A 23,553-nucleotide genomic window follows, 5' to 3' on the forward strand; every position below is an offset into this window, starting at 1 on the left:
GAGTCCTCGCTGACGTGAGGTTGCTGGCAGGAGTGGCCGCAGGGCTTGCCGGGATTTGTAGTACTCAGAAGCTCCGGCGGCCGGTTGCTACCCACACAGCTAGCGGCCGTGTCGCGGTTACTAAGGGGTATTGGCAGGCGCCACTGTGGAGCGGCTCCGAAATCCCCGTAAATCTCGCAGGCGCGCATCCCACCAGACCGGGACGTCGCCCCCGCGAACGCCTCGGAGGCGGAAGAGACGCCGGAGGCAGGTGCGGCTGGAAACAGTTTGCCTGAGGAGTTAGAGTCTCCTCCATCCCAAACTTAGAATTTCGAAAGGGATGTGAGGAGTTCGTTCTTCATCCTTTTCTAGTCCTGTTACAGCACTTACCAGTTATTCTCTCTGGTGACTGTCATCTTAGCTGTTAATAATGTTTTCGTGTTATGGAGAACTCGTTCACTGAGTGACTACTGTCTGCCAGGCAGTGTCCTATGTGCATTCATTTATTTTTTATGTAAGTATGGTTGGTATGTAATACGATATTCGTTTCTGGCATATAATATATTGATTCGACATTTATATACCTTACAATGTGATCACCACACTAAATCTAGGAATCATCTGTCACTGCAAACTTATCACAATATTATTGACTATATTTCCTTTTACTTTTTTCACCTATCCTCCCTCCCCTTTCCCATCAGTTTGAGTCTATGAGTCTCTTTTGTTTGTTTTATTTTTTAGATTACACCTATAAGTGAAACACTGTATTTGTCTTTCTGTGACTTACTTAGCATAATACCTTCTAGGTCCATCCATGTTGCCTCAAATGGCAAGATTTCATTCTTTTTTATTTTTTAATATATTTTTTGAAATGCCAGATGGCAGAATTTTACAGTTTTATTAACCCAAATACAATGTGCACATAAGCTGTCTTCTATTCATTTTCTTCGCTGAGCAGCCTGACTTTGCAATGGGTGACTCCGATGAGCCCCTCCCGGGCTGCTCTTTCCACAGTGGCTTTACAGTGTCTCGGCACTGTAAGATTTGTTGGATAGCGGAAGCACCTCAAGTTCCTTGATGCTGTGGGCCAGTAACTTCCAATAGCCACTAGGCAGCATGTGCTGTGTTTTCTTGTTGCTCCCATAACCAATACTGGGCCTTAAGATCTGGCCTTTAAATCTTTTTCAGGCCCTGTTGTCAGTGTCTCTGAGTTTTTGCCAGTCATGCTTAATTTTGACATATCAGCCTGACTAGTGCCAGATGAACTTCTTGGTCCTCTTATTGATGATATTGGGTTTCACCAGGGATCTGAGGGTAGCCATGAGGCAGAGTAGAAGATGGCTGCCGCCGTCATAAGCAGCTCTGAAAAAGAGGGCTCATTCATTTTATTGCTGAGTAATATTCTATTGTGTGTGTAGCGCATCTCGATGTCCATTTAGCCCCCTAACAGCCCTGTCAGATGAAGAAAGTAAGGAATTTACCCAAGGCCAGATAACAGGTATCAGAAGCTGATTTAGAAGCCAGGTTTTTGTAAACATCAAAACCCAGGGTATGTAATAGTAGTCTAGATTTTTATTAATTTACTTCTTTCCCACAAAATTTTTTGAACATCAGCATTATCCAGAGCTCTACTAAGGCATAGAGGGTGATCAAGACAGACCTGTTTTCTACTTTCATGGAATTCCTATTCTGGCGACCAAGAGCTGTTGCATGATAGGATTGTACTATACTGTACTCTATGACATCGCACCATTTGTTTTTTTACCCCATAACCCCTCTCATAAGTGTCCAAATGACTGAACAAACATTTGAGTGCTTACTATGTAGCAGTCACTGGGGATATTTCATTGAACAAAAATGTCAAAATACCTGTCTCGATGAATAGCCTTCATCTGGTAACTATCACTAAATAATATTAGGTGAGTTTCCTCACCTCTGTGAAGCAATCCACTCTGATGCCCCTGTAGCTTTTGGTTGTTCATGTTTTCTAACTTTTCATTTTTCAAGACCCAGCTCTAATGTCATCTGCTCTGTGGAACCTTCCTTCATCCTCATGTCTTTCTTCTCCATAGCATTATGTTTGTGGTTCAGTTTGGGTCAGTAAACACTCACTGAGCCTAGTCAATGGCTGTATGAGGTGCTGGGGATAGAGAGACGTAGGATCCAGGCCGTAGAGGGGCTCACAGCCCGGGTTAGGGGTGTTTGGAGTGGGGCACAGGCAGTTAAGCAGACCATTATAATACACTGGGGCATCGTGCCTCCATTAAGAGGTGGGCCTGAGGTGGCAGAACAAAGAAGAGTCAGCCTGAGGAATGAACATCTGCATGAGCCAGGCAAAGTAGAGGGGCAGAAAAGTGTGATAGGCCAAAGGAATGGGACAAGCAAATGTGTGCAGATGAGAAGAATTTGTGTGCATGTATTTGGAGCTAGGACTGATATTACGTGCTTCAAGTTTAAGACAGAGACCAGAAGTAGTTGAAGCTAATCAGGCAGACAGCCTCTAAGTCTGGAACTTGGACCTTCTTTTTTCCACCATCCAGATAAAGTTCATATTTCTCTTTAGGTTACTTTCTAGGCAATGTGACCTGGAGGGTATATGCCCTTGCTAGACCATTAGTTGTAAATCCACACCTTCTCACCTAGTTTTCCTCATAGGGAACTGGAATTTCTATGATTAGTTGTGTGCAGGTCCGTATGCCCCCATGAGCTGAGTCTGATTTATTTTTTATGTTATATACATAACAAATATCTTTTTCCCAGATTGTATCTTATCTTTCAATGTTGTCTTTGCTACTTTTTTGTGCATAACATTTATTTTGCGTAAATGGTTATATAAACTGATCCTTTCCTTATTGGTTTTCCATTTGCATGTCTTATTTAAGCACTCTAGCCCCACCCCAATGTCATTAAATTATTCTCCTCTTCCACCTTCCCGTCTATGTCTCTGTCTCTATCTCTACATCTGTATCAACCTACTTCTCAGCTTTTTAGTCCTGTGGTATTCTTTTAGGCCTTATTTGAGACATTTTGGAGCAGAAGGGTAATAATAGAATATAATTAATGAGAAAGGTCAAGAGCTCTGAATGACAGGCTAAGAAAGGGTATAATATCTATTTTACAGGTGAAGAAACCAAAAAAAAAGAAAGTCAAGAGACTTTTCCTAAGATCAAAGATCAAGTAAGTATACAGACTAGAAGCAAGGTTCCTATATTCCGTAAGTTACTTGAGCCTTCTCCAACAGTCATCATCTCTAGCATTTCCCAGCCAGTTAGTCACTCATTCACTCATTCATTCATTCATTCATTCACTAATCTTGCATACAAGTGTGGTTGGTCACAAGAGAGATTCCTAAAAGACAGATTGACTGAATGGCTGTTGATCTTTCCCTATTTACCCATCTATCCATTCATTTTCCCAACACATTTTTAGTGAGTTCTAGGCTCTATACTAGGCTGTGGCATTACATAGGTAAATAAGGTATCATAGTTCCCATAGCAGGTGGGAAATTAGAAAGAGGAGCAAACAATTATAATTAAGTACTACACTAGGAGAACTAGGGGTTGTCATGGGGACACACAGGAGGGGCCTCCAGTCCTTTTCCGGTGGTCAAGGATCAGAAATTTCAGAGTGCCCCATGTTGGACCAAAGAAATCAACATCACTCATTTATTCCACAAATAATTATGGTATTTATTATGTGCCATTGCTGTGTTAGGAGACGGGAACACAGAAATGAACATCGTAGATGCTGTCTTTCAGATGGAGCTTAGAGTCTAATTAGGGAGCTCAGAAATATGTATAAAAACTCTTGGGCCCTGGGAATATCACCATATTTTTACCTTCATTTGGCCCCCATACATTTATTGGGTGTTTCCTATGAGCATTCCAAAGGTGGGAGAGAGACAGTGAATCAGACGTGGGTCCAGACACAGGGGTTCATAGACCCCTGGAGGAGCCCCCTCAAGGGTGTTATTGATAGTAGCTGTGGAAGGTGGAAAGGCTCCATCCATGACAAAGATTCTCCAGGGTTTAGCTACAGCAGCAGTCTCACCCCACAGGAAGGTCCAGCGAAGGCTTTGTGGAAGAGGTAGCATCTGGACTGGGTCTCAGAAGAAGCTTTTTTTTCTATTTTCACCTTATTTAATTTCTACAGTGCTCTACGGCACAGGTTTTAGTCCTCATTTTCTGTGTGAGACAGCTAAGGCACACAGAGAGGAACCGATTTGCTCAAGGTCACTCAGCTGAATGGTAGAAACTGGACTCAGATTTAAGCCTCCTATCTCCAAATCTGTTGTTCTTCCTACTGCACACTCTACTCTTCACATTTGTCACTTCCAGGAAACATTTCCTGGGGACACTGGATCCCAGCTTCCCCCTCCGCTCCTTCCTTTTACTGAACTCTTCCCATACCCACTGTCCCAGGTCCTGCCTTCCTCCCATGGTGTCCCTGCCACTGGCCAGGGGCTTATAGGCTCCCAAACCTCAGCTGCCTCAGGTTGTCTGAAGCTGTCCCAAAGCAGATTTGGGAATGGCTGGATCTCTTAAATGAAAAATCTCAAATTTCTGAGAGCTTAAGGTTTAAGAAATGTGTATCTCTTGTTAGAGATTTATTCCTAAAGGATGTAGTATTTGAGCTGAATCTTAAAGGATGAAAGTAACCAGATAAACAAGATCAAAAAGGCTATTTTGGGCCAAAGGAACACTAAGAACAAAGGCAGGCAAAACTGAATGTGAGTGGTATGTCTTAGGGACAGAAAATGATCCTGCAAGCCTGACGGGCAGGGCAGACTGGAGCTGGAAGGGTTAGGAATTAGGTCTCCAGGAGCCTTGAAGACTAGGCTCAAATATTTGGCCTGCCCGCTCAGTGGGAATCCAGTCAGAAGACTGTTGCAGTGTTTTGGGGGGTGGGGTTGGATAGAAGTGGAGAGGATGAAAGATTGAATGAATGAAAGCAGTGACAGACATTGAACAGTATTTCTAAGCTGGATTTTTTGTGACTCCGCGACCAGTTAATGGAATACCATTTCACGTAGCAGCAGTTTTGTCAGGTTGGTCTTTGTGAAGCACGGCCTGGCTCATGGCTCTCCCCGGCTCAGGTATCATCCATGGCTCCGGGTTACTTACAAGGTGCAGCCTGAGCTACTAGCCTGGCACTGAAGGCCTTTCAGGAGCAGACACCATCCTTCCTTTCCAGCAATATTGTCCAAGACTGCCAGACACACATCCCCTTCCTAGGTCAGGTTGTCTTGTCACTGTGCCAGGCATGCCTACCACCATGTGCTGTGGCCTTTCTCTTTAAAATGCTTATCTTTCTATCAGGAAACTCAACTCACTCCTCAAAACCTACTTATCCAGTTCAAATCTCATTATTTGCCTATCATCTCACCTGAAACGTGAGCCCCTTCTTTCCTGAACTCTGCTAAAACAAATAACATTACCAGTGAGCACTTAATATGTACAAGGCACCACCATTCTAACTCGATCCTTTTATCTCTGTATTAAGGTAGGTGTTACCCACATTTTACAGGTGAGGAGCAGGCTTAGAGGAATAGAGTAACTTTCCCACTCACAGAGCAAGGAAAATCAGAGCCAGTATTCAAACCACATCTGCCGGAGCCTGAAGGTAATGCTCTTGCTAGTGTTCCACCGAGTTAGGATTAGTTTGAACCCAAAACCCCAAGGCCTTGTCTCTCTCTTCATATAAGGCCAGCCCATGTCTGAAGCAGGGAAGTGGACCTCTAGTCCTTCAGAGGGGCATGTGTGTTGTGTGGTGGCCCTGGGGGACTCGCAAGCCACGCTGGGATGAGAGAGCAATGCTGCACCTTCTCACTCTTCTGCTTCTTCCTTTTCTTTGCTCGGCTCTCAGGGAGATGTCCTCCTCGGGAGTCTATAAGCTGGATGACGGGAAGCCTTTCCTGAACAACTGCTTTCCAGCCAAAAATCTGCTTCGGACACCGGAGGAAGGTCAGGTGCTATATTGGCCTCACAGCCGCCTCCTGCTTTAGATTGCGTCTCATGTCCTTGTCTTCTTCTCCATCCACTTGACTTCTGTTCCTTGCCACACGCAATCCCATCCCTTCCAGCCTGTCTTCCCCCAGCAGCCTCGGGGAGCCTTCTAAAGTGCATGTCTAACCATTGTGTCCCCGTCTGTTCAGTGACTTCTCGTTGCTGGATCCTTCTCCACCTGCTGTTCTGTCTTCAGACGCTAACCTCCCCTTACCCTGTGTACAACCCCATTCCTTTATTTATGCCCCCATTCCATAGTGCTGTCATTTCACATAACTTTTTTTTATTTGACCAGAACATTTCAGCCCTTGTTCCAGTTATCCGAACTCTTCCCGTCCCACACAGCCCAGGTCTTCTCCCGCTTCCTGCACACGTCTAACTACTCCAGCCCTCAGTACCCATTGTCCCTTATGAGCCTTCTTCCTCTCTCTAGTTCCAACTTGGTTATATTCCACCAAACTCCTAAATAAAGTGGCTTAAGCTTAACTCTACTAAGTAGTTTTTCAAACTTTTATCTAGTTAGAAACTGTTCTGCGGCAGGGCCTCCTCGCAACGCTGAGCACAGCCATGCAGGTGGAACACTGCCGAAGACGGACGGGTTCGCAGGATTGGGTTTGCTGCTTTGAAAAAGTGGAGCAGGGGAGAAGTGCCCCTTGTGTGCTCTAGATGAAGCGACTTGCTGGTCACTCCGTACGTTGCATTTTGGAAGCATCACCTCCTCCAGTCTGTCCTCCCCTCTTCTCTCAAGTGATTTCATTTTTCACATAGAGAACTTCTCCGGCAGCCTGCCTATTTAAAACCCTCCCATGCAGCTCTCAGTATGAATTCATGATTTCATACCCATACCCCCTCACACACACAGATGGACAGGTAGAGAAATAAAGTCATGTGTGTCCACATGTGCTAGTATATGTGGGCATATTCCCTAGTCCTCTGAGAACAACGGTATGTATGTCAGTCACACAGAGTGTGCTGGCATCTGTATCTCGGTTTCTAAATACTATTCTCCAATCAAAGAAGCCAGGGCTCTTAAGAGAACAAGTTGTTACTAAGCCTGGGACAGGAACATACAGATTGAGCCTGGAACATCATGTTGTGCCAGAAAGTAAAGAAGCGCTCAGAAGAATGATGGGTGCGTGGCAAAAGGACATGGGAGCCAACCTGGAGGAGCTCCCAGTAGCCAGAGCTGGGACAGTCTGAGCAACAAAACAGACAAAGGTGGACTTGAGTTATGAACCACTGAATAAATATCCATGAGCCCATAATTATAGATACATAATTATTATTTATAATTATAACACTTATTTATAATTATATTACTTATAATTATTAATATAAATATTAGTTTTTATATACATACATACATACATATGTATAGATAGACATGCAAACACACACATACACACAAACACATTACATGTTTAAGGAACTGATGTAAAATGATGGTCTGGCAAGTCTAAAACCTATGGGGCGGGCGGGCTGGACACTTAGGGAAGAGCTGATGCTGCAGTCTTAAGGCAAAATCCTTTTTCCTCTGGGAAACTTCAGGTTTAGCTTTTAAGGTCTTTCAACTGACTGGATTATGTACGATATGGGGTATGGGCTCCTTTACTTAAAGTCAACGGACTGTAGGTGTTAGCCAACGGACTGTGTACACATATTTTGTACATGTGGTACAAAATATCTCCACAGTGACACCTCGATTAGTGTTTGATTAAATAAATCCTCTCATACCCTAACTAAGTTGAACTAAATTTAACTATCACAGATGCTAGAATTAGTGGGTCAAAGTATAATGAGAAACATGTATTTGTCTAGTCTCAAGGTATCTTTATTAATTACAGAGGGAAAAGTAGTAACTTCTCAGTAGAGAAACTAGGTCGACACCACCTTACCTGTGTGATCAAATGAACGTCGCCAGTGGTGACATGTTGATATCAGGGACCCTGTGTTTGGATGTGCTGACAAGGGCTCACCGTCACTTCTGTGGGAGTTTTGCCAAAGGGCAAAGTCTTAGCCTAATTATGGGAAAGCATCAGACTAAATCAAATCGAGGGACCTTTCACAAAATAATTGACAGGTGTTCTTCAAAAGTGTCAAGTTCACTTAAGAAAAAGGAAAGACTGAAGAACTGTTACAGATTGGGGGAGACTAAGAAGACACAATGACTAAATGAAATACGGGATCCCGGATTAGATCCTGGAACAGAAGGAGGATGTCAGTGAGAAAACTGGCAGAATTTGGAGAAGGGCTGTAGATTAGTTACTCATCTATGCCAGTGCTAATTTCTTGGTTTCAATCATTGTATTATTATGTAAGACATTAGGGAAACTGGATGAAAACTGTCTAAGAACTCTGTAATATTTTTACAGCTTTTCTGAAGGTCTAAAATTATCTCAAAATGAAAAATTATGAGGCGGAAAAAAAACCCTTCCCATAGATACTGTGCTGCTATGAGCCGACCCCATTATAACCCATGCTCCTCACTGCAGTCCTCGAGACCCATTCTAATCTGATTCTGCCAACGCCCCAGCCTCACTGCCTTTTCTCACATTCTCTCTGGACACACTCTGGGCCTTTCCTTCCAGGTGTGTTGGGCCTTTTGGCCCCAACTTAGCCTGGAGTCTCCAGGAGTCAGGGCTGTTGGGATACAAGACAAAGGTCCATGCCCCATATGAGGGCAGCCTTGGGAAAGGGGGTGCCTGGACTGTCAGGCTCAGAGGGCAATGGGAACTTGCTCACACCAGACACAGGGCAGGAGCTGCATCCAAGAGGCAGGATAGGCGGCATTGGTAAGTTGAGCCAGGGCAAGCCCCCCAGGCTGGGAGCCAGTGGGCTGCACAGGCAGGGAGCCACTGGTCAGAGGTACCAACCTGGTTCCTGTAGCTCTGTGCTGGTTGTCTGCGGGGTCCCAATCTTTTATATCCCTGGGTACTTGTGCTCTTCCCTCTGCTCAGGCTGCCTGGTATTTTCGTCTCTACCTAATCAACTTTCAGTTCTCAACTTAGATCTAGCTCATCCCTTAGGCTGGTAGCTCCCACTCTGGGCTTCCACAGCACCCTTTATATTTTGGAGCTCTGACATGGACGCCGGCAAGCAGTGTCTGCTGCATTGTGGATGAGACGAGACAAATTCACACAGACTGTCAAGTACTGTGGAGGAAAAGGGACGGCATGGCCACTCTCTCAAGGGGAGAGTGCCTCGACCCTTGCCTTGACAAGCTTTTGTTGCTTTTCTGGGCACATTACATGATGGTCCTCTTTTACTGTGCACAGGTTCGCTTTTGGTGGTTACCTTTTACAGAAAACAAAGGAAAGAATGATGCTAATTACTTAAAGAGAAGGATGTTGCAAACCAAAGGCAAAAGTGGTTGAACTGGTTACACTCCATATTGGGGAGGTTTAGCACAGACTTTAGGAAGTTATAGTAAGCACTTGCTGCCTCAATTCAGGGTGAGGGAGTTTTAGCAAAAGCAAGTCTCAAAGTGGCCTAATACAATGCAGGCCTGATTCCCCACGGGAGAACCTATTCGTGGGTGTGGGTCCTGTGCATCGGACCTCACTTTCCACTGGGAGCTGGGCCCACACCACACAGAATGGCCTCATATAAGCTCTTTTGAGTCAGGACCTCCATCTTACTCATCTCCAGAGCCCCAGCCCCCAGCACAAAGTAGATGCTCAAGAAAAGCCTGAATGGATGATCGTGGGTGGAGGCTGTGGCTCAGGGTTCATTCAGCAACACTCACGGTGTGGTAAGCTTATTGTAAGCCTTGAGAATACTGACATGAATGAATCAAAGTCTGTGCTCTGTGGAGCTGCCATTCTAGAAGGCAAGAAAGACAGTAAATAAGTGAATGAGTAAAATAATTACAGGTTGCAATAAATGCCTTGCAATTAAAAAAATTACAGATGGAGAAAACATTCTATAATGCTGTCACCATTTTTTAAGTGAGTTTACTAGCAAACCTCATGTTCTTTTCGTTTACGTACATTTTCTAGTTCTTTCTGTAGTGAACTTGAGTTACTGGATTTTTAAAAAAGTGACCATGTCCTATCATTTTTTTATCCTGAGCCTTTGAAGTAGTCTCTCCCCTATAATGGTGGGATCCTGGGTAAGATCTGGGAAGATGGAGCTGGTTGAGCTGACGTCATATGTTGAACTTTACCCAAGAGATGCCAAATGGGGTAGTAACTGGCTGGCACGGGAAAGGATGATCACCTCTGCTGAGGAGAGTCAGTAGAGGTTTTACAAAACAGGAAATACTTGATCAGGGGTCTTAAAGAACAGTTAGAGTTTAGAGGCAAAACTGTGGAGGACAGAAATTGGCAAGTCATTTTACCTCTTTTAGTCTTAGACTTTTCATCTGTGAAATGGGCAGTACTATGTCTTTACAGGGCTTGGGGCCAATTAATTGAGATAGTTATGCAGACATTTCCTGCCCTCCCACCCCCAAACCCCTGTCACCAGCAGCAGCGCAGCGCCTGGTGCATAGAAGATAATGAGAAGCCATTTTTTGGTTTGGCTTTGAAAGAGTTTGCTCCTCACTGTTCTGATCTTCTCAACAGGCCGAGGACATTGGTTAGTGGCTCGGAAATGTAACCTCAAAAAGAAGTCCAAGCGTATGATTGAGGCACCAGCTGAGGGCCAGGAAAGCCAGAAAATTTCTTTTGATGTCGGAACAAAGAAAAGATCTCGATGGAAAAACCAAGTGGACGTTCCTGGACATGTGCTGGACTTGAATTTTCTGGTGAGAGTAAATGCATCTTGGAATGGCTGGTGATATCGGCCGATGGCTGCTCTGGTTGCTCTGTTCTGGTACAACCACCCCCGACCCACCCCAAACTACTAGAGTGCGACTTGAGTACACCCAGGAGGATGGAGGGACCCACAGCTTTCTCTGCGTGTGAAGCTTTCTTCACATCCACCTTGAGAGACAGATGTTATCATCCTCGTGATGTTGTTGCTCCTGTGTGGATGGAAAACTGGGGCCCCGAGTGTTCCTTGGCTTTGGCCAAGGTAAATTATGGCTAGTAATTAGAACTCTGGTCTACTCAGGATTAGAACTACTCTGAATTAGAACTCTGGCTACTAGCTCCCAAGCCTGTGCCTTTACATTATATCAGGTAAAAATTCTTAATTGAGCTGGGGAGGCAAATGAGTCAGTCAGGGAGAATGGTAAATTGAAAATCCATTCCAGCTCCTGTAGGGTGTGGAGATTCCCACTCCGCTCTGGGGAGGCCCCTCTCGGGGCAGGGGGGATTAAAAAGCTCTACATGCCTCAACCTTTGTCCTTGGGGTGTAGTGTCTGGCTGAAGGCCAGGAGAGCTGAGCAAATATGACCCAGTGCCAGGGCCCAGCTTTAGAGAGAGGACTGGTATGGCTGTGTTGGAGACCAGCCAGGCAATTTTACATCTGCTGTGTGCAATGCCTCAGTGGCTTTGCAAAGAAAGACACATTTCGTAAGCCAATTTAATGTGCAGTCCAGTTCTCATAGCTCCCTATGAAGAACTCTCTGGCAGCCTGCTTTGTCCCCAGGCTCGCTTATGGTTCCCCAGAGATGGGTTTCTGCACAGATCAGATGTTGAAAGAGGGCTTTGAGGAGACAGCTGGTTGCATCTTACAAGTGGTGAGTTGTAAGCTTTTCGCGGAGTCCTGTGGAATTTCTTTCATGATTTTGTTCAGTCCTCCTTGGGGGTGAGGAGGATTGAAACAACAGTGCTGAGGAGGGGCAGAAACACTTCCCACTGCAGGCTTCTTTTCCCCTGTGTTTCCAGCAACACATACAGTCCCACATTAGTTGAGATGGCTCGTTATCCATGTTGCCACTTTGGATAGTAGAAGCAACAAGGATGTTTTTCAGATAATGGGATACCTACCCACCTATTAGATAGTTCCGCTTGAATGTTTCACTGGCACCTCATATTGACTTACTACACCAATACCCTTACTCCAAGTTGAAAAACACACCTCTTTTCTAGGGCTTGCTATACTGTTTCTACGATGGCACCATTATCTACCCAGTCCCAAAGCCAGCGAGCTGGGGTTATGCTTGACACTTGCCTCTCCGTCACTGCCCCCACCCCCACCATGGCCAAGCCCTGACACTTTTACTTAATAGTTGTCAAATCTGTATTCTTCTCATCTCCACTGGCACTACCTTAATCAAGGTCACCATCATCTTTTATTGGACTAATCAATTCAGTGACTTCCTAACTAGTTTAAACTGAGTAGGAGCTTTTACTTCACATAAAAAGAATTCAGAGGCATTGTTATTCCACAGTAGGTTAATTAACTGGCTAAATGACATCTCCCTAGATCCAGGCTCCTCTGCCCTCCTGCTCCTGTAGCCTGAGCGTGTTAACTTGCCCGCTTGGGCTCCCTGCCTTCAGGATCCCAAGATGGCTGCATCAGCCCTGGTCATCACATGTCAAGGCTAACATGCAGAGGTAAAAAGAGGGATTGCCTGTCACTTTCTTAGGTCTACTTTCAAAAGTATGAAAAAGCTTCCCACAACTGGCCTCTCACCCCCAGCAGCCAGTATTTTATTGGTCAGACTGAGATCACATGTCCCAACAGTCAATGGGTAGGAGAATGTGACCTCTGTGATTGGATGAGACAAGTCAGGATGTATTCCATGGAGCTGGAGCTTAAGGTCTTGACTGCCCAGAGGAATGGGAATAACATCGGATTCTTTAATAAGGAATAAGTAGAGAAGTAGCTCTAGGGAAGGTAATTAACAATGTCTGGTAGACTGGGCTCTCCCCGTGGACTCCTCTCTCCTTCTCCTTCTGTATTTATCAGACACAGCAGTCAGCCCCCTGCCAAAAGCCTCTGACAGCCTTCTGTCGGCTGGAGGGCAAAATCCACACCCTTCACAGAGCTGACATGGGCCTAAATGACCTAATGACTGCCTCTCTCTCCTTGCCTTGTCTTTCCTCCTTTCAAAGCACCTTGCTTTTTCCTGCCTTGATAACTTTCACAACCCCCACCACCCACTTCCATGGGACCAATTCCCGCTTAGCTCTTAGGTCTCAGTTGAAACATTACTTCTTCAAGTAAGTATCTTCTCACATCCAGACTAAGATTAGGACTTCCTATATTATCGCACTTAGCATCTTGAATTTCTCATTTAAAATATTTATTGCATTATAAAAACTTGCTTGCTACTTGGCTTCCATGCATTTGTAAGTTGTATGAAGACATGGAATATTTCTGTCTTTTCTTCATTATCTTCCCAATGCCTAGTTCCCTGTCTAAACATAAAAGACACCATAAATAAATAATTAACAGGACAAAAAGTAATGATCTGTTATACAGAAATAGCAGCTCCAAAGCTGAAATTTTCTTCCAACATCTTAGTTATGAGGGGCAACATACAGTAGTCAAAAGAGCACAGAGTTTAGTGGTTACAGATTTGGATTCAAATCACAGATCTCTTGCTTACTGGCTACAGGACATTAGGCAAAGCATTTTAGCCTTATTTTTCTCATTTTAAAAGGGAGATAATAATAGCTAGGATAAGAAGAAAGTTTGTTGATATATTTAGCATAATGCATGGCCCAATGTAGTGCTTAGTAAATATTTGGTGAATGAGTGGATGAAAGAACAAATTATAACAAATGCATAAGGTTGGTAAAGCCCCAGAAATACAGGTTTTTAAAGAGTCAGATGGAGGAAGTGGGGCCCCAAGAGGCAGAGAAGGAACAGAGAGGAAGGAATCCTCCTAAGAACCCTGTAAAGCCGATGTTACTCTCCCCATCTTACAGATGGGGAGCTGAGAGGGGGAAGAGCTGAGATGGCAGCTTGGTTCTGAACAGCTTCAAAGCCCACACTCTTCCCACTGTACCAGGCTGCCCTCCTCAACAGGGAGTCATTTGTTGTCTGGGCCAACTGTATAAACTTTGCTGGGGCCTTGAGAGTTGATTCTCTGCACTGTATTCCAGCTGAAGCACCATTGTGTGAGGAAGCCGTCAGACCTGTGCACGATTAACGTGAGTGGCCTGAAGCTCTCCAAGGTAAGGCCAGCCAGCAGAAATGTAATCGGGGTGAGCCAGACCTGGGGTGGCTCCTGGCTCTCTGTCCATGGGACCTTCCGAGTCCCTGGGCAATGGGAATCTGGTCACAAGGGAGGGGGTGGGTCAGACAAGGACTCATTGGGTAGAAGCAACATTAAGACACAACCTTTTGCTCTAAATTTGGTATTGTTATTGTCCCATGTGATGTGGATTAAAGGAACTAGCCTTGTAGAGGTAGGTTTGAATTGCTGTAGAAATTCATTGGCATGTGACTTATTATGTGACAGAGTTCCTACCAAAAGAAACTGCAGGAGAAATTTCTGTCAGGTTTTAGTGCCAGGAGTAAATGTTTCTCCCAAGATGCTGGTTTGTTCTTAACATGTAGATTCTGTGACTCATGTAATAAGTCATGTTCTTTCTTTGCCTTTACTAATAGGTACCTCAGAGCCAAATGTGTGGCCTCCCATTAGCCATAGTATTTGGATATGCCATAATACAGGATATTATGGCATATATTTTTGGTTTGTAGGCCTTCTTTGGCATACGAAGAGAGATTGCTTGTGTAATACTATATAGCAATTAAAGTGAGTGAGGTAGAGCTACATGTATCAACACAAGTAAATCTCAAAACCAGTTTTGAATAACAAAGGCAGGTCGCAGAATATCTACAGTATGCTGCATTTAGTAAATAATACTATATGTGGTTTATGGACACGTATATGTAATATAAGTATAGGGGTGATAATCACCAATTCAGCATCCCTGTCATCTATGGGAAAGAGATTGGAGAGTGTGGTTGGGGATGGATATGGGGGAATCCTCTGAAATGTTTTATTCCTTTAAAGAAACTTGAAGCAAGGACAGCAAAATATTCAGATTTATATTAAAGCTGGATAGTGTTACATGGGTCTTCAGAGTATCTTTCACTATACTTTTCTGAATATTCTTTCGGAATGCCTTCACACAGGCTAAGGAAAAGGACTTCAAGTATTTTGATTCTGTGATTTACATCAATGCCTCAGAAAACCTGCTGCCTCTAGGTAAGCCTTTTCTCCCTGAAAGCTGTCTTCTGCCTCTTGGCCAGCACAGCCAGTCACTCATGTTAGAACCTGCCTGTCAGTCCATCCATGACCGGCCACACCTCTCTTTCTGGGGTGCAGTAAGCTGGGCACTGGAGAGCACACAGACCCGGATTCTAACCCACAGTGGGCACCACCTACTTAGAACATTTCTCTGTGAGCTGCTGCGTCCTCTATCTGTAAATGCGGATAATTCCCTTGCTTTCTTTCTCCCCAAGGTAAGATGCCTGGTAGGCTCAGCTGAGATGGGTATGTACAGATTAGGAGCTCCTGGTGGAGCTTAAAGCCTTCTTGTTTATTCAGCAAGCCCACAGCGACCCCTGCTGGGTGACAGGACTATGTGAATGCTTGGCTTTTAAAAATGAATGCATCCAGGTCCTGTTCTGGTGAGTCATAGATTGATGGGAGAGATGGGCTCGGAGTGGAGCAGAATACAGGAAGGGCAATGACAGAGGGAATCACAAAATGCTATGCGAGCATATAAGTAGGACATCAACCCCGGGCCAGAGTGGCAGGAGGAACTTCTGAGGAAAGGAGCACCTCTGCTCCTTTAAAAAATGAATAGGAGACACTAGGGAATTAGAAGATAAGGAGGCATTTCAGGTTAACAAAGTAGAGAAACTTCCTATGTTTGCAAGGGATGCAGGTGATAGAGAATGGACACTAAAACGCTTTATAGGGACTAGATTATCAAGGACCCTGAATGACTTGGACTTAATCCTGCAGGCAAAGAGAGCCTTGAACATATTTTAAATAGAGAGACTGCCCAATCCCGTCAGGGCACATGCCTGAGTTGTGCGCCACGCCCCCAGTTGGGGGCGTGCGAGAGGCAACCCATCAATGTGTCTCTCACACATCAATGTTTCTCTCCCTCTCTTCCTCCCTCCTTCCCCCTCTCTCCAAAAATAACTAAATAAAATTTTTTAAATATTTTATTTATTTATTTTAGAGAGGGAAGTGAGGGAAAGAGAGAGAGAGAGAGAGAGAGAGAGAGAGAGAGAGAGAAACATCAATGTGCGGTTGCTGGGGGTTCTGGCCTGCAACCCAGGAATGTACCCTGGCTGGGAATCGAACCTGGGACACTTTGGTTCCCAGCCTGCGCTCAATCCACTGAGCTATGCCAGCCAGGGCTCTAAATAAAATATTTTTTAAAGATAAAGTAAATAGAGACTCAGTGGTGTCTCTGAGGAGGATGGACTTACAAGACCACCATAACATCAGGTTCACTTTGAAGGCTCTGAGTAATTCCACACAGTGTGCCAGCCATACAGCATCAGCAGTTCCTCTTCCATTTGAGGACATGAAGTCCTCACAGCATTCCGTGTAGCAGTCCAGGTAACCATCCAAGAGCCAGTCTCTCTGATGGTTATGTCACTCCGCACAGGAACAAACAGCTATTGTGACACTCCATAGACATTGCTCATAGAGTTCCTGCGAAGGCCATGTCCAGTTATAGGAGTCACCAGGGAAGCTCAAAGTTATGGTGCCTCCTTCAGATGTTTATTGTCCGTTTATACTTTCTCCTAGTCCAGATGTGACTTCTACCACAGCAATCCTGCCTAGTGACATAGTTATACTGTTTGCTTCAGGTTACCAGGGAACAGGGCTGAAAAGTTAACCCAAGGTCCAGTCGTCACACAGATGGGGAGAAGTGTTTTTACCTTTTTTCCAGATAGCCTAAAAGCTATCAGTAGGTGAATGGTTAAAAAAACTAGGGTATGTCTACATTGTAGAATGTAATTAGACATGATACAGATCTGTATGTTTTGACATGGAATAATTCTTAGGGAAAAAGGCAAGTCATGTTACAGTGTGAATGGGATGCTTCCATTTCTGTGAAAAGAAGTGTGCTTCGGTGCACACCTGAGAGTGAGTCTTGCGATGCATGAAACTTTCAAGAGTTATCTCTTAGTATGGAGATTTAAGGGAATTATTGTTTTTCTGTGTGTTTTGTTTTGTTTACTATTTTGAGCGACACATTCAACTTTTTATTTTATACTTCATTATAATGTTTTAAATGGACTTTGGAGTTAGACAGACTTAGATCCAATTTTTGGCCCTTCACTCACCAGAAATTCTATTGTAGCAAATCACTCAGCCTGGCTGAGCCTCAGATGCCTCAGCAGCAGAAGGGAAGTAGTACTCTCTATTTCCCAGGATTGTCATGTATGTAAAGCACCTCACATAGTGCCTGGCCCAACCCAGTGGGGACCCAGTGAATGACCACTGTTAATATCTTTCTCTTAAGTCTTTCACAAGCTGAAGATTCTCTTTCTCTTCCCCCTATAGAAGTATTTCACACATTTCCAGCCTTAAAGGAGCTGGACCTTGCATTTAATGGCATCAAAACAGTCTATGTGAAAAATGGAGACTTTAACTTCTTGGAAGTAAGTTGGAGGTAGGGAGTTTTTGGTGCCCGCCTGTTTCCCTGTAAAGAAGGGGTGTAGAGGTCTCTCTCTACTGCTTATAACTGTTGGAAAAGGCTTCTCAGGGCCTTTACTGCCAGACGCTTGCTTCAGGCAGTCCTCTGGGGAGGGTGGTAGGGCTGGGGGTAGTGATGGGAGTGTGAGTTTGCTGGTGGCGGTGGTGGCGGCAGCAGTGGCAAATAGATGAGGACATGTTACTGCTATGGCCATGGTGCGTGTTAGGGTGGTCAGTGGCATGGGCTGTGAAAGAATTCACAGAGAAGAAAGTGCAGAGAGCAAAGTTTTATTTGTTTCTACCTTCCCAAGAGAAGGAAGGGCTAGGTGTGGAGAAATGCACCAGCCCTGAGGGGTAGGGGCTTTGAGCTTTTCCTCAAAGACAAGGCGACTGGGGTGGTTGTCGAGCAGGATGTTTCGGTTGGTCTTGTACAGGCTGCAGCTTGTCTCGATGTTATCTTTGGGCTCAGGGTCCCATCCTTGCGGTCTGGCATGTCCTGTTCCTGGCATGTCCTGTTTCGTAAGTTCCCGGAGCCTCTGTGCCTTCAGGGCACTTCCAGGAATTTTCTAGTCCTGAGGATAAAGGCTCACAAAACAATTAGGGTCAGTCATGCTTTATGGGGTCCAGCTAGCCCTGGCAAAGAGGGCCTTTGTCCTGTTAGTGCATGGTCCTGGAAAAAAATGCCAAAGTTCATGTCCAAAGGGTCTACGCAGAAAAGTGAATTTAAACAGAGTATTAAAGGAAGGAGAACTTGAGGGGAGATCTGGATCAAGTGGGAGTTAAGTGCTAGGTACAGCAGCTTGGACCACCCGAACTAGAGGCATTATGGACTGACTCCAGAGACCCATCCTGGACTGAGTGAACCAGACTGGTTTGGGCTTGGATGAAGCAGGCTACAGGCCTAGTCCATAGGCCCAGAGATGAGTGTGAAATAAAATAGGACTCCTGTGAGTGCTACAGCAGACTCTTGACATTTGGACATCTGCTTCTGCTCTCTAAACCCCAGATTCAAAAATACAGAAAAATTAGTTTGCATTCTTGGCTTTCTCCTAAATTAAATTTCCTGTAGTCATGCATTTTGTACATGCAAAATGTACAAAAGTTGTACATTTTGAAGTACAAAACTTATATTTCAAGTTATCTGTCTCTTCAACTTACATGAAAACTTTAGTGCTACTTTTCACAGAGAAACAGAGCTTTTGTCACTACCTGAGAGTCACTGTGTACTTGGAGAGGAGAGGACAGCAGGGCTGGAGCCAGGCATGGGTCTGGGCATCGGGCCAGGCTCCCTTGCTGAGCAGTCTCTTCCCCACGCGTTGGCCTTATAGCAGAAGCGTTTTCTATTCAAACCTTGGGGTTGACCCCAAAGAGTTGGTAACTTAAATTATTTAATCTGCAAACATCAGTAGTCAGCCATACTTCACAAAAGCACCACTTAATCTGGTTTTGGGGGAGAGAGAGAGAGAGAGAGAGAGAGAGAGCGACCTTACACAGAGTTAATTTTTTTAAAACTCGATGTCCTTTATATGCTAAAGTTTTCAGAAGTTTTAACTGCTTGCTTGGAACCTGGCCAGGTGGTTCCATTGTTGTATTGTCCCATACACCAAAATGTTGTGGGTTCGATTCCTGGTCAGGACACACACCTAGGTTATGGGTTCAGTCTCTGGTCAGGGTGCACACAAGAAGACCAACAATGGATGTTTCTGTCTCACGCCAATGTTCCTCTCTCCCTCTCTCTTCCCCTCCCCCTCCCCCCTCCCCTCCCTTCCTTCCTCTCTTAAATCAATAAAATATATCCTTGGGTGAACACTGAAAAGAAAGAAAAGTTTTACTTGGAAAGGCAATCCACCTATAATGGATTATGTATCCTTGTATTTTTAAAAAATGTTTTTACGTCCTCACTTGAGAACATGCTTGGAGAGGGGAAGGGAGGGAGGGAGAGAAACACCGATGTGAGAGAGAGACATCGACCAGCTGCCTCTCGCACATGCCCAACCGGGGACCGAACCCACAACCTAAGCATGTGCCCTGACTAGAAATTGAATCCATGACCTTTTGGTCTATGAGGTGATGCTCCAACCAACTAGCCACTCTGGCCAGGGCTATCCTTGTGTTGTTTAAGCATGCTATACTGAATGTAATGGACCTTCTCTGTGTGTTTTCAAGTCATATTGAGGATAATAAGGATTTCTATGATTTGGAACAGGAGTGGTCCTCAGACTTATCCAGGAAGCATAACTCCTAAAAGTCCAATAAAACAGAGAGAGTAAATTTATAACAACTGATGCAATTTTGTGCTATGTTAAAAACATTTTACACTAGATTTTGGTATAGATAGTGGGAAATAGGTTCCAGATGTTCTAGAGGTACAGGGAGTCATTACCCTGACCTACAAACCTGGGGGCTTTTTATAACCTTCCATTTGTTCTATTTTACTTTTTAAAGAGTATTTTCTGAGCTCCTTCATGTTGTCCTTATATCTACTATTTCAAACCCCTATTTCAAGTGCCAATGGGCTGTGGGGAGGGGACCTGACTATAGGCTCTGACCCCACAACTAACTAGATTGGATTTAGGGGTTGATCATAATTGACTTCTTAGATGTCCTACTTCATAGTTTGATAACTTCTGATGAATAAAGAGTGTTTACCCAGCAGACCCAGCCTTACCCAAGGGAATTTGTTTACATAATAGAGCAGACCAGCCCTGGCCGATGTGGCTCAGTTGATCAGAGCCTCGTCCCATAACCAAGGGCTGTGGGTTTGATTCCTGGTCAGCGCACATGCCAAGGTTGTAGGTTCTATCCTTGACCCTCCATCCCCAACCCAGGGTCAGGTCACATACGAGAGACAACCAATCAGTGCTTCTCTGTTGTATCAAAGTTCTCTCTCTCCCTTTCCTCTCTCCCTTCTTCTCTCTCTAAAAGCAATGGGAAAAAAAGCTGTTGGGTGAAGGGGGAGAAAGAGAGAGAGAGAGAGAGAGAGAGAGAGAGAGAGAACACAGACCAAAGTCATACCGTAGAATATAAATAAGACCAAGCCTCTTGGCCAACCTTTTGTTTCCATCTCTCTGATTTGCAAGGGCACTCTAAGAAAAACAATAAACCTGTCAAATGTCCTGAATTTGCAACTCATAGTGATGAATATTTTGATTTGTGATAAAATTTCAATGTGACTCAGCAGATGCAGTAGCCAGGTTAGGAATCTTCTGCCCTTGTTTGCCAGAAAGGCTGCCATCTAGAGTAGAATTCTTTAGGAGTCAGTGTAGATAAACTTAATTTTGCCATGATGTGATTCTCTGCAAGCAGGTCTGGAAAAGGGTCAGCGGAGCCCCGCCCTGAGAGTCAGGAGAACTTGTTTCTAGTCTTGGTCCTCCCACTACTTGGGCGTATCTCCTTGGCTAAATAACACCTCCTCTGTGGGACTTAAGTTTCCCCTCTGTAAATTCTGGACCAGCTGTGAAATTTTGTGATCTGTGATTCTAAGACTATTCATTTCTTCGAGCTGCCCTTAATTCTATGGAAAGCAAATTTGGACCCAACATTAAATAGCTAAAGCAGCTAGAATAGGGTCAGCAAACTTTTTCTGTAGGAGGCCAGACTGTGAATATTTTAGGCTTTGTGGTCCTCATGGCCATACCTAGTCAACTCCTAGTCAACTCCGCTGTCGTGGGAGGAGAGCAGCCATAGACAATGCATAAACAATGAGCACGGCTGTGTTCCACTGAAACTTCATGATGCAGAAACTTTAATTTCACATAATTTTCATATAGGATTATTATTCTTTTGATTTTTTCCAACCATTGAAAAAATACAAAAATTATTCTTAGCTCACAGGTCAAACAAAATAGGCAGCAGGTTGGATCTGGATCACAGACCTTAATTTTCCAACTCCTGAGCTCAAACAGTGGTAACACAGCTCAGGATGGTTGGTGTGGAGAGTGACTACAGCAGAGTGTAGAAGGATGAGCCTGGAGAGGTGGCAGAAGAAAAACTGTGGAGAACCTGGGAAGTCTTGCTAAGGTGTTTGAGTCTTATCCTGTGGACAGTAGGGATCCATTGAAGGATTTGGAATGGAGGAGTAATAGGGTCAGAACTGTACTGTAGAAAAATTTACTGTAGCTGCCATATGAAAAATAGTTGGAGGGAACTGGCATAAGAGACCTTAAGGACGTAGAATCCATTGTCTATCAACTACCCACATTTAGCTCTAGCTGTTTAATGTTGGGTCCAAATTTGCTTTCCACAGGGAGAGACGTTTCCCCACCTTTACCTGTCCTTGCCCAAGCCAGCTTTCCAGGTCTTCCTCCGTAAAGACTTGCTTCCCTCTTTGCCCCTGCCAAGTGGGATCACCCTTTTGTGTGAACTCTCAAACTTGAAATTTGCTGCTGGCAGCATGAACTTGGCGCTCATTAGGTGCTTGGCACTTCTCATAGTCTATCCAGTCTTATCAAGCTCTCTCTTAGTAATATGGATTCTAATTATAGCCAGACTATTTATAGTTATCAGAATAAGCAAAGCTGCCTCCTGCCTCCTGGCTTCTATATAAACCACTTGCTGCACTGCATGGTTTTTTGGGTTTTTGTTTTTGTTTTTGTTTTTGTTTTTTTTTGCTCTTAACAATTTGGTGAATACAGACTAGTCTCTGAGGATAGCTGCTCTGTGAAGCTTGTCTGGACCCCCGTAGAGCTGACCATTCCTTCCTTTGTGCCTCCATTGGTCTGTGCTCAGTATCTATCCCAGCAGCATTGCAGCAGCAGACACATATGTATTTAGCTATGCAACTAGGTGTTGAACTTGCAGAGGGCAGAAACCGGTTCAAAGTAAACCTTCAGTTTAGAGGGGCCTCGCAGGAAGGGATGTTAATGATGACGACAGTCAACATCAACTGAGCGTTTACTGTGCACTGGACTCCATGGTAAAGGCTTTACCTACAGAATTCCTCATGTGAGCCCATTTGTATTTCCACTTTACAGATAAGGAAGCTCAGATTAGGTAATTTGCCCAAGATCACACAGTTAGCCAGGACGTAAACCCAGGTCTACAGAGCCCATCAACTAATCGCTACAGTGGAGTCAGACCAAACCCAGCCCTCCCCTGCCGGTGACCTGCAGTCAGTTGTAGATGTCTGACTTCGTAACATACTTCAGTGGCTGACCAAATTCCTGGCTCCTGCACCAGCTGCATAAGACACTGAAACTGGCCCCATTCAGTGGGTTACTATGGATGTGTGTAGGTGGAAGGGAGCAGACTGGTACATAAGAGCTAAAATGAATGTTTAGAGAGGCTCAGAAGAAAGTAAACAAAGGCTGTGCCCATATCCTTTACCCCAATTGCCTTTTTCTTTGTAAAGAAAAACTCAGTTTCCTGACTGACTTCTGATCCCACTCAACTATCTGATAAAAGGTGGTTGATGATGAGGTGACAGGTTGGGTCATTATCCTCAAAAGCCAATTCATTTCAGCTGATTGTTTATGTGCACCTACTTAGTGCCAGGCCCTAAGCTAGGCTACAAGGATACAGAGATATAGTGGCATGGCCCTTGACCTCAGAGAGTTGACGGTCTAGCCCACCACTGTGTGCCAGGACTCTGCTAGGCGCATCCATGTACCACTGCCCTTACTCCTCAGACGTGTACCCAGCTATCACAGATAACTGGCCTACTGTGAGAAAGACCCCCAGAACAGTCTAGATAAAGCACTCAAAGTCAGAGGAGAGATTCCATGTAGCTGGAGAATTAGGAAAGGTTTTCTAAGGAGGCAGCTCTTGAGCTGGTCTTTGGGGGCTTAGATTGAGATACATGGAGAAAGGCATTCCTGGTTGAATGAACAACTGAAGCAAAGATCTGTAGGCAAGGTGAGGCAAGGAACGGGGAAGAGTCACTCTGACCAACACTAAAGGATAAATAAAGGTTTGCGATAGGAGCTTAGGCTGGCAAACAGGTTGGGAACTGACTCGAGTAGACCTTAAAGGTTAGTATAGAGATTCAGGATTATTTTAGCCTGTAGGTGATTGGCCACCCAAAAGATAAAAAAAATAGTAGCAAACTTCCAC

The 23,553-nt window shown here is 44.6% G+C and overlaps 1 protein-coding gene across 2 annotated transcripts in view; it reads left to right on the forward strand.

The window, feature by feature from the left end:
- Positions 1 to 2: 2 nt before the first annotated feature.
- The window catches only part of XRRA1 (X-ray radiation resistance associated 1), a 58,130-nt gene continuing 34,579 nt past the window's right edge, over positions 3 to 23,553 (forward strand). The window contains exons 1-7 of one of the 2 annotated variants that reach the window (XM_028516389.2): positions 3 to 250; positions 3,104 to 3,159; positions 5,848 to 5,945; positions 10,553 to 10,734; positions 13,931 to 14,002; positions 14,970 to 15,042; positions 17,371 to 17,468. In XM_028516389.2, coding sequence (XP_028372190.1) covers positions 5,852 to 5,945; positions 10,553 to 10,734; positions 13,931 to 14,002; positions 14,970 to 15,042; positions 17,371 to 17,468 — 519 coding nt within the window. In that variant the 5' untranslated portion in view covers positions 3 to 250; positions 3,104 to 3,159; positions 5,848 to 5,851. The remainder of the gene's footprint in view (positions 251 to 3,103; positions 3,160 to 5,847; positions 5,946 to 10,552; positions 10,735 to 13,930; positions 14,003 to 14,969; positions 15,043 to 17,370; positions 17,469 to 23,553) is intronic. The other variant, XM_036028813.1, reaches the window with a different exon arrangement.

This window comes from Phyllostomus discolor, chromosome 6, assembly GCF_004126475.2.
Source record: "Phyllostomus discolor isolate MPI-MPIP mPhyDis1 chromosome 6, mPhyDis1.pri.v3, whole genome shotgun sequence".
In the NCBI taxonomy this organism is placed as follows: Eukaryota; Metazoa; Chordata; class Mammalia; order Chiroptera; family Phyllostomidae; genus Phyllostomus; species Phyllostomus discolor.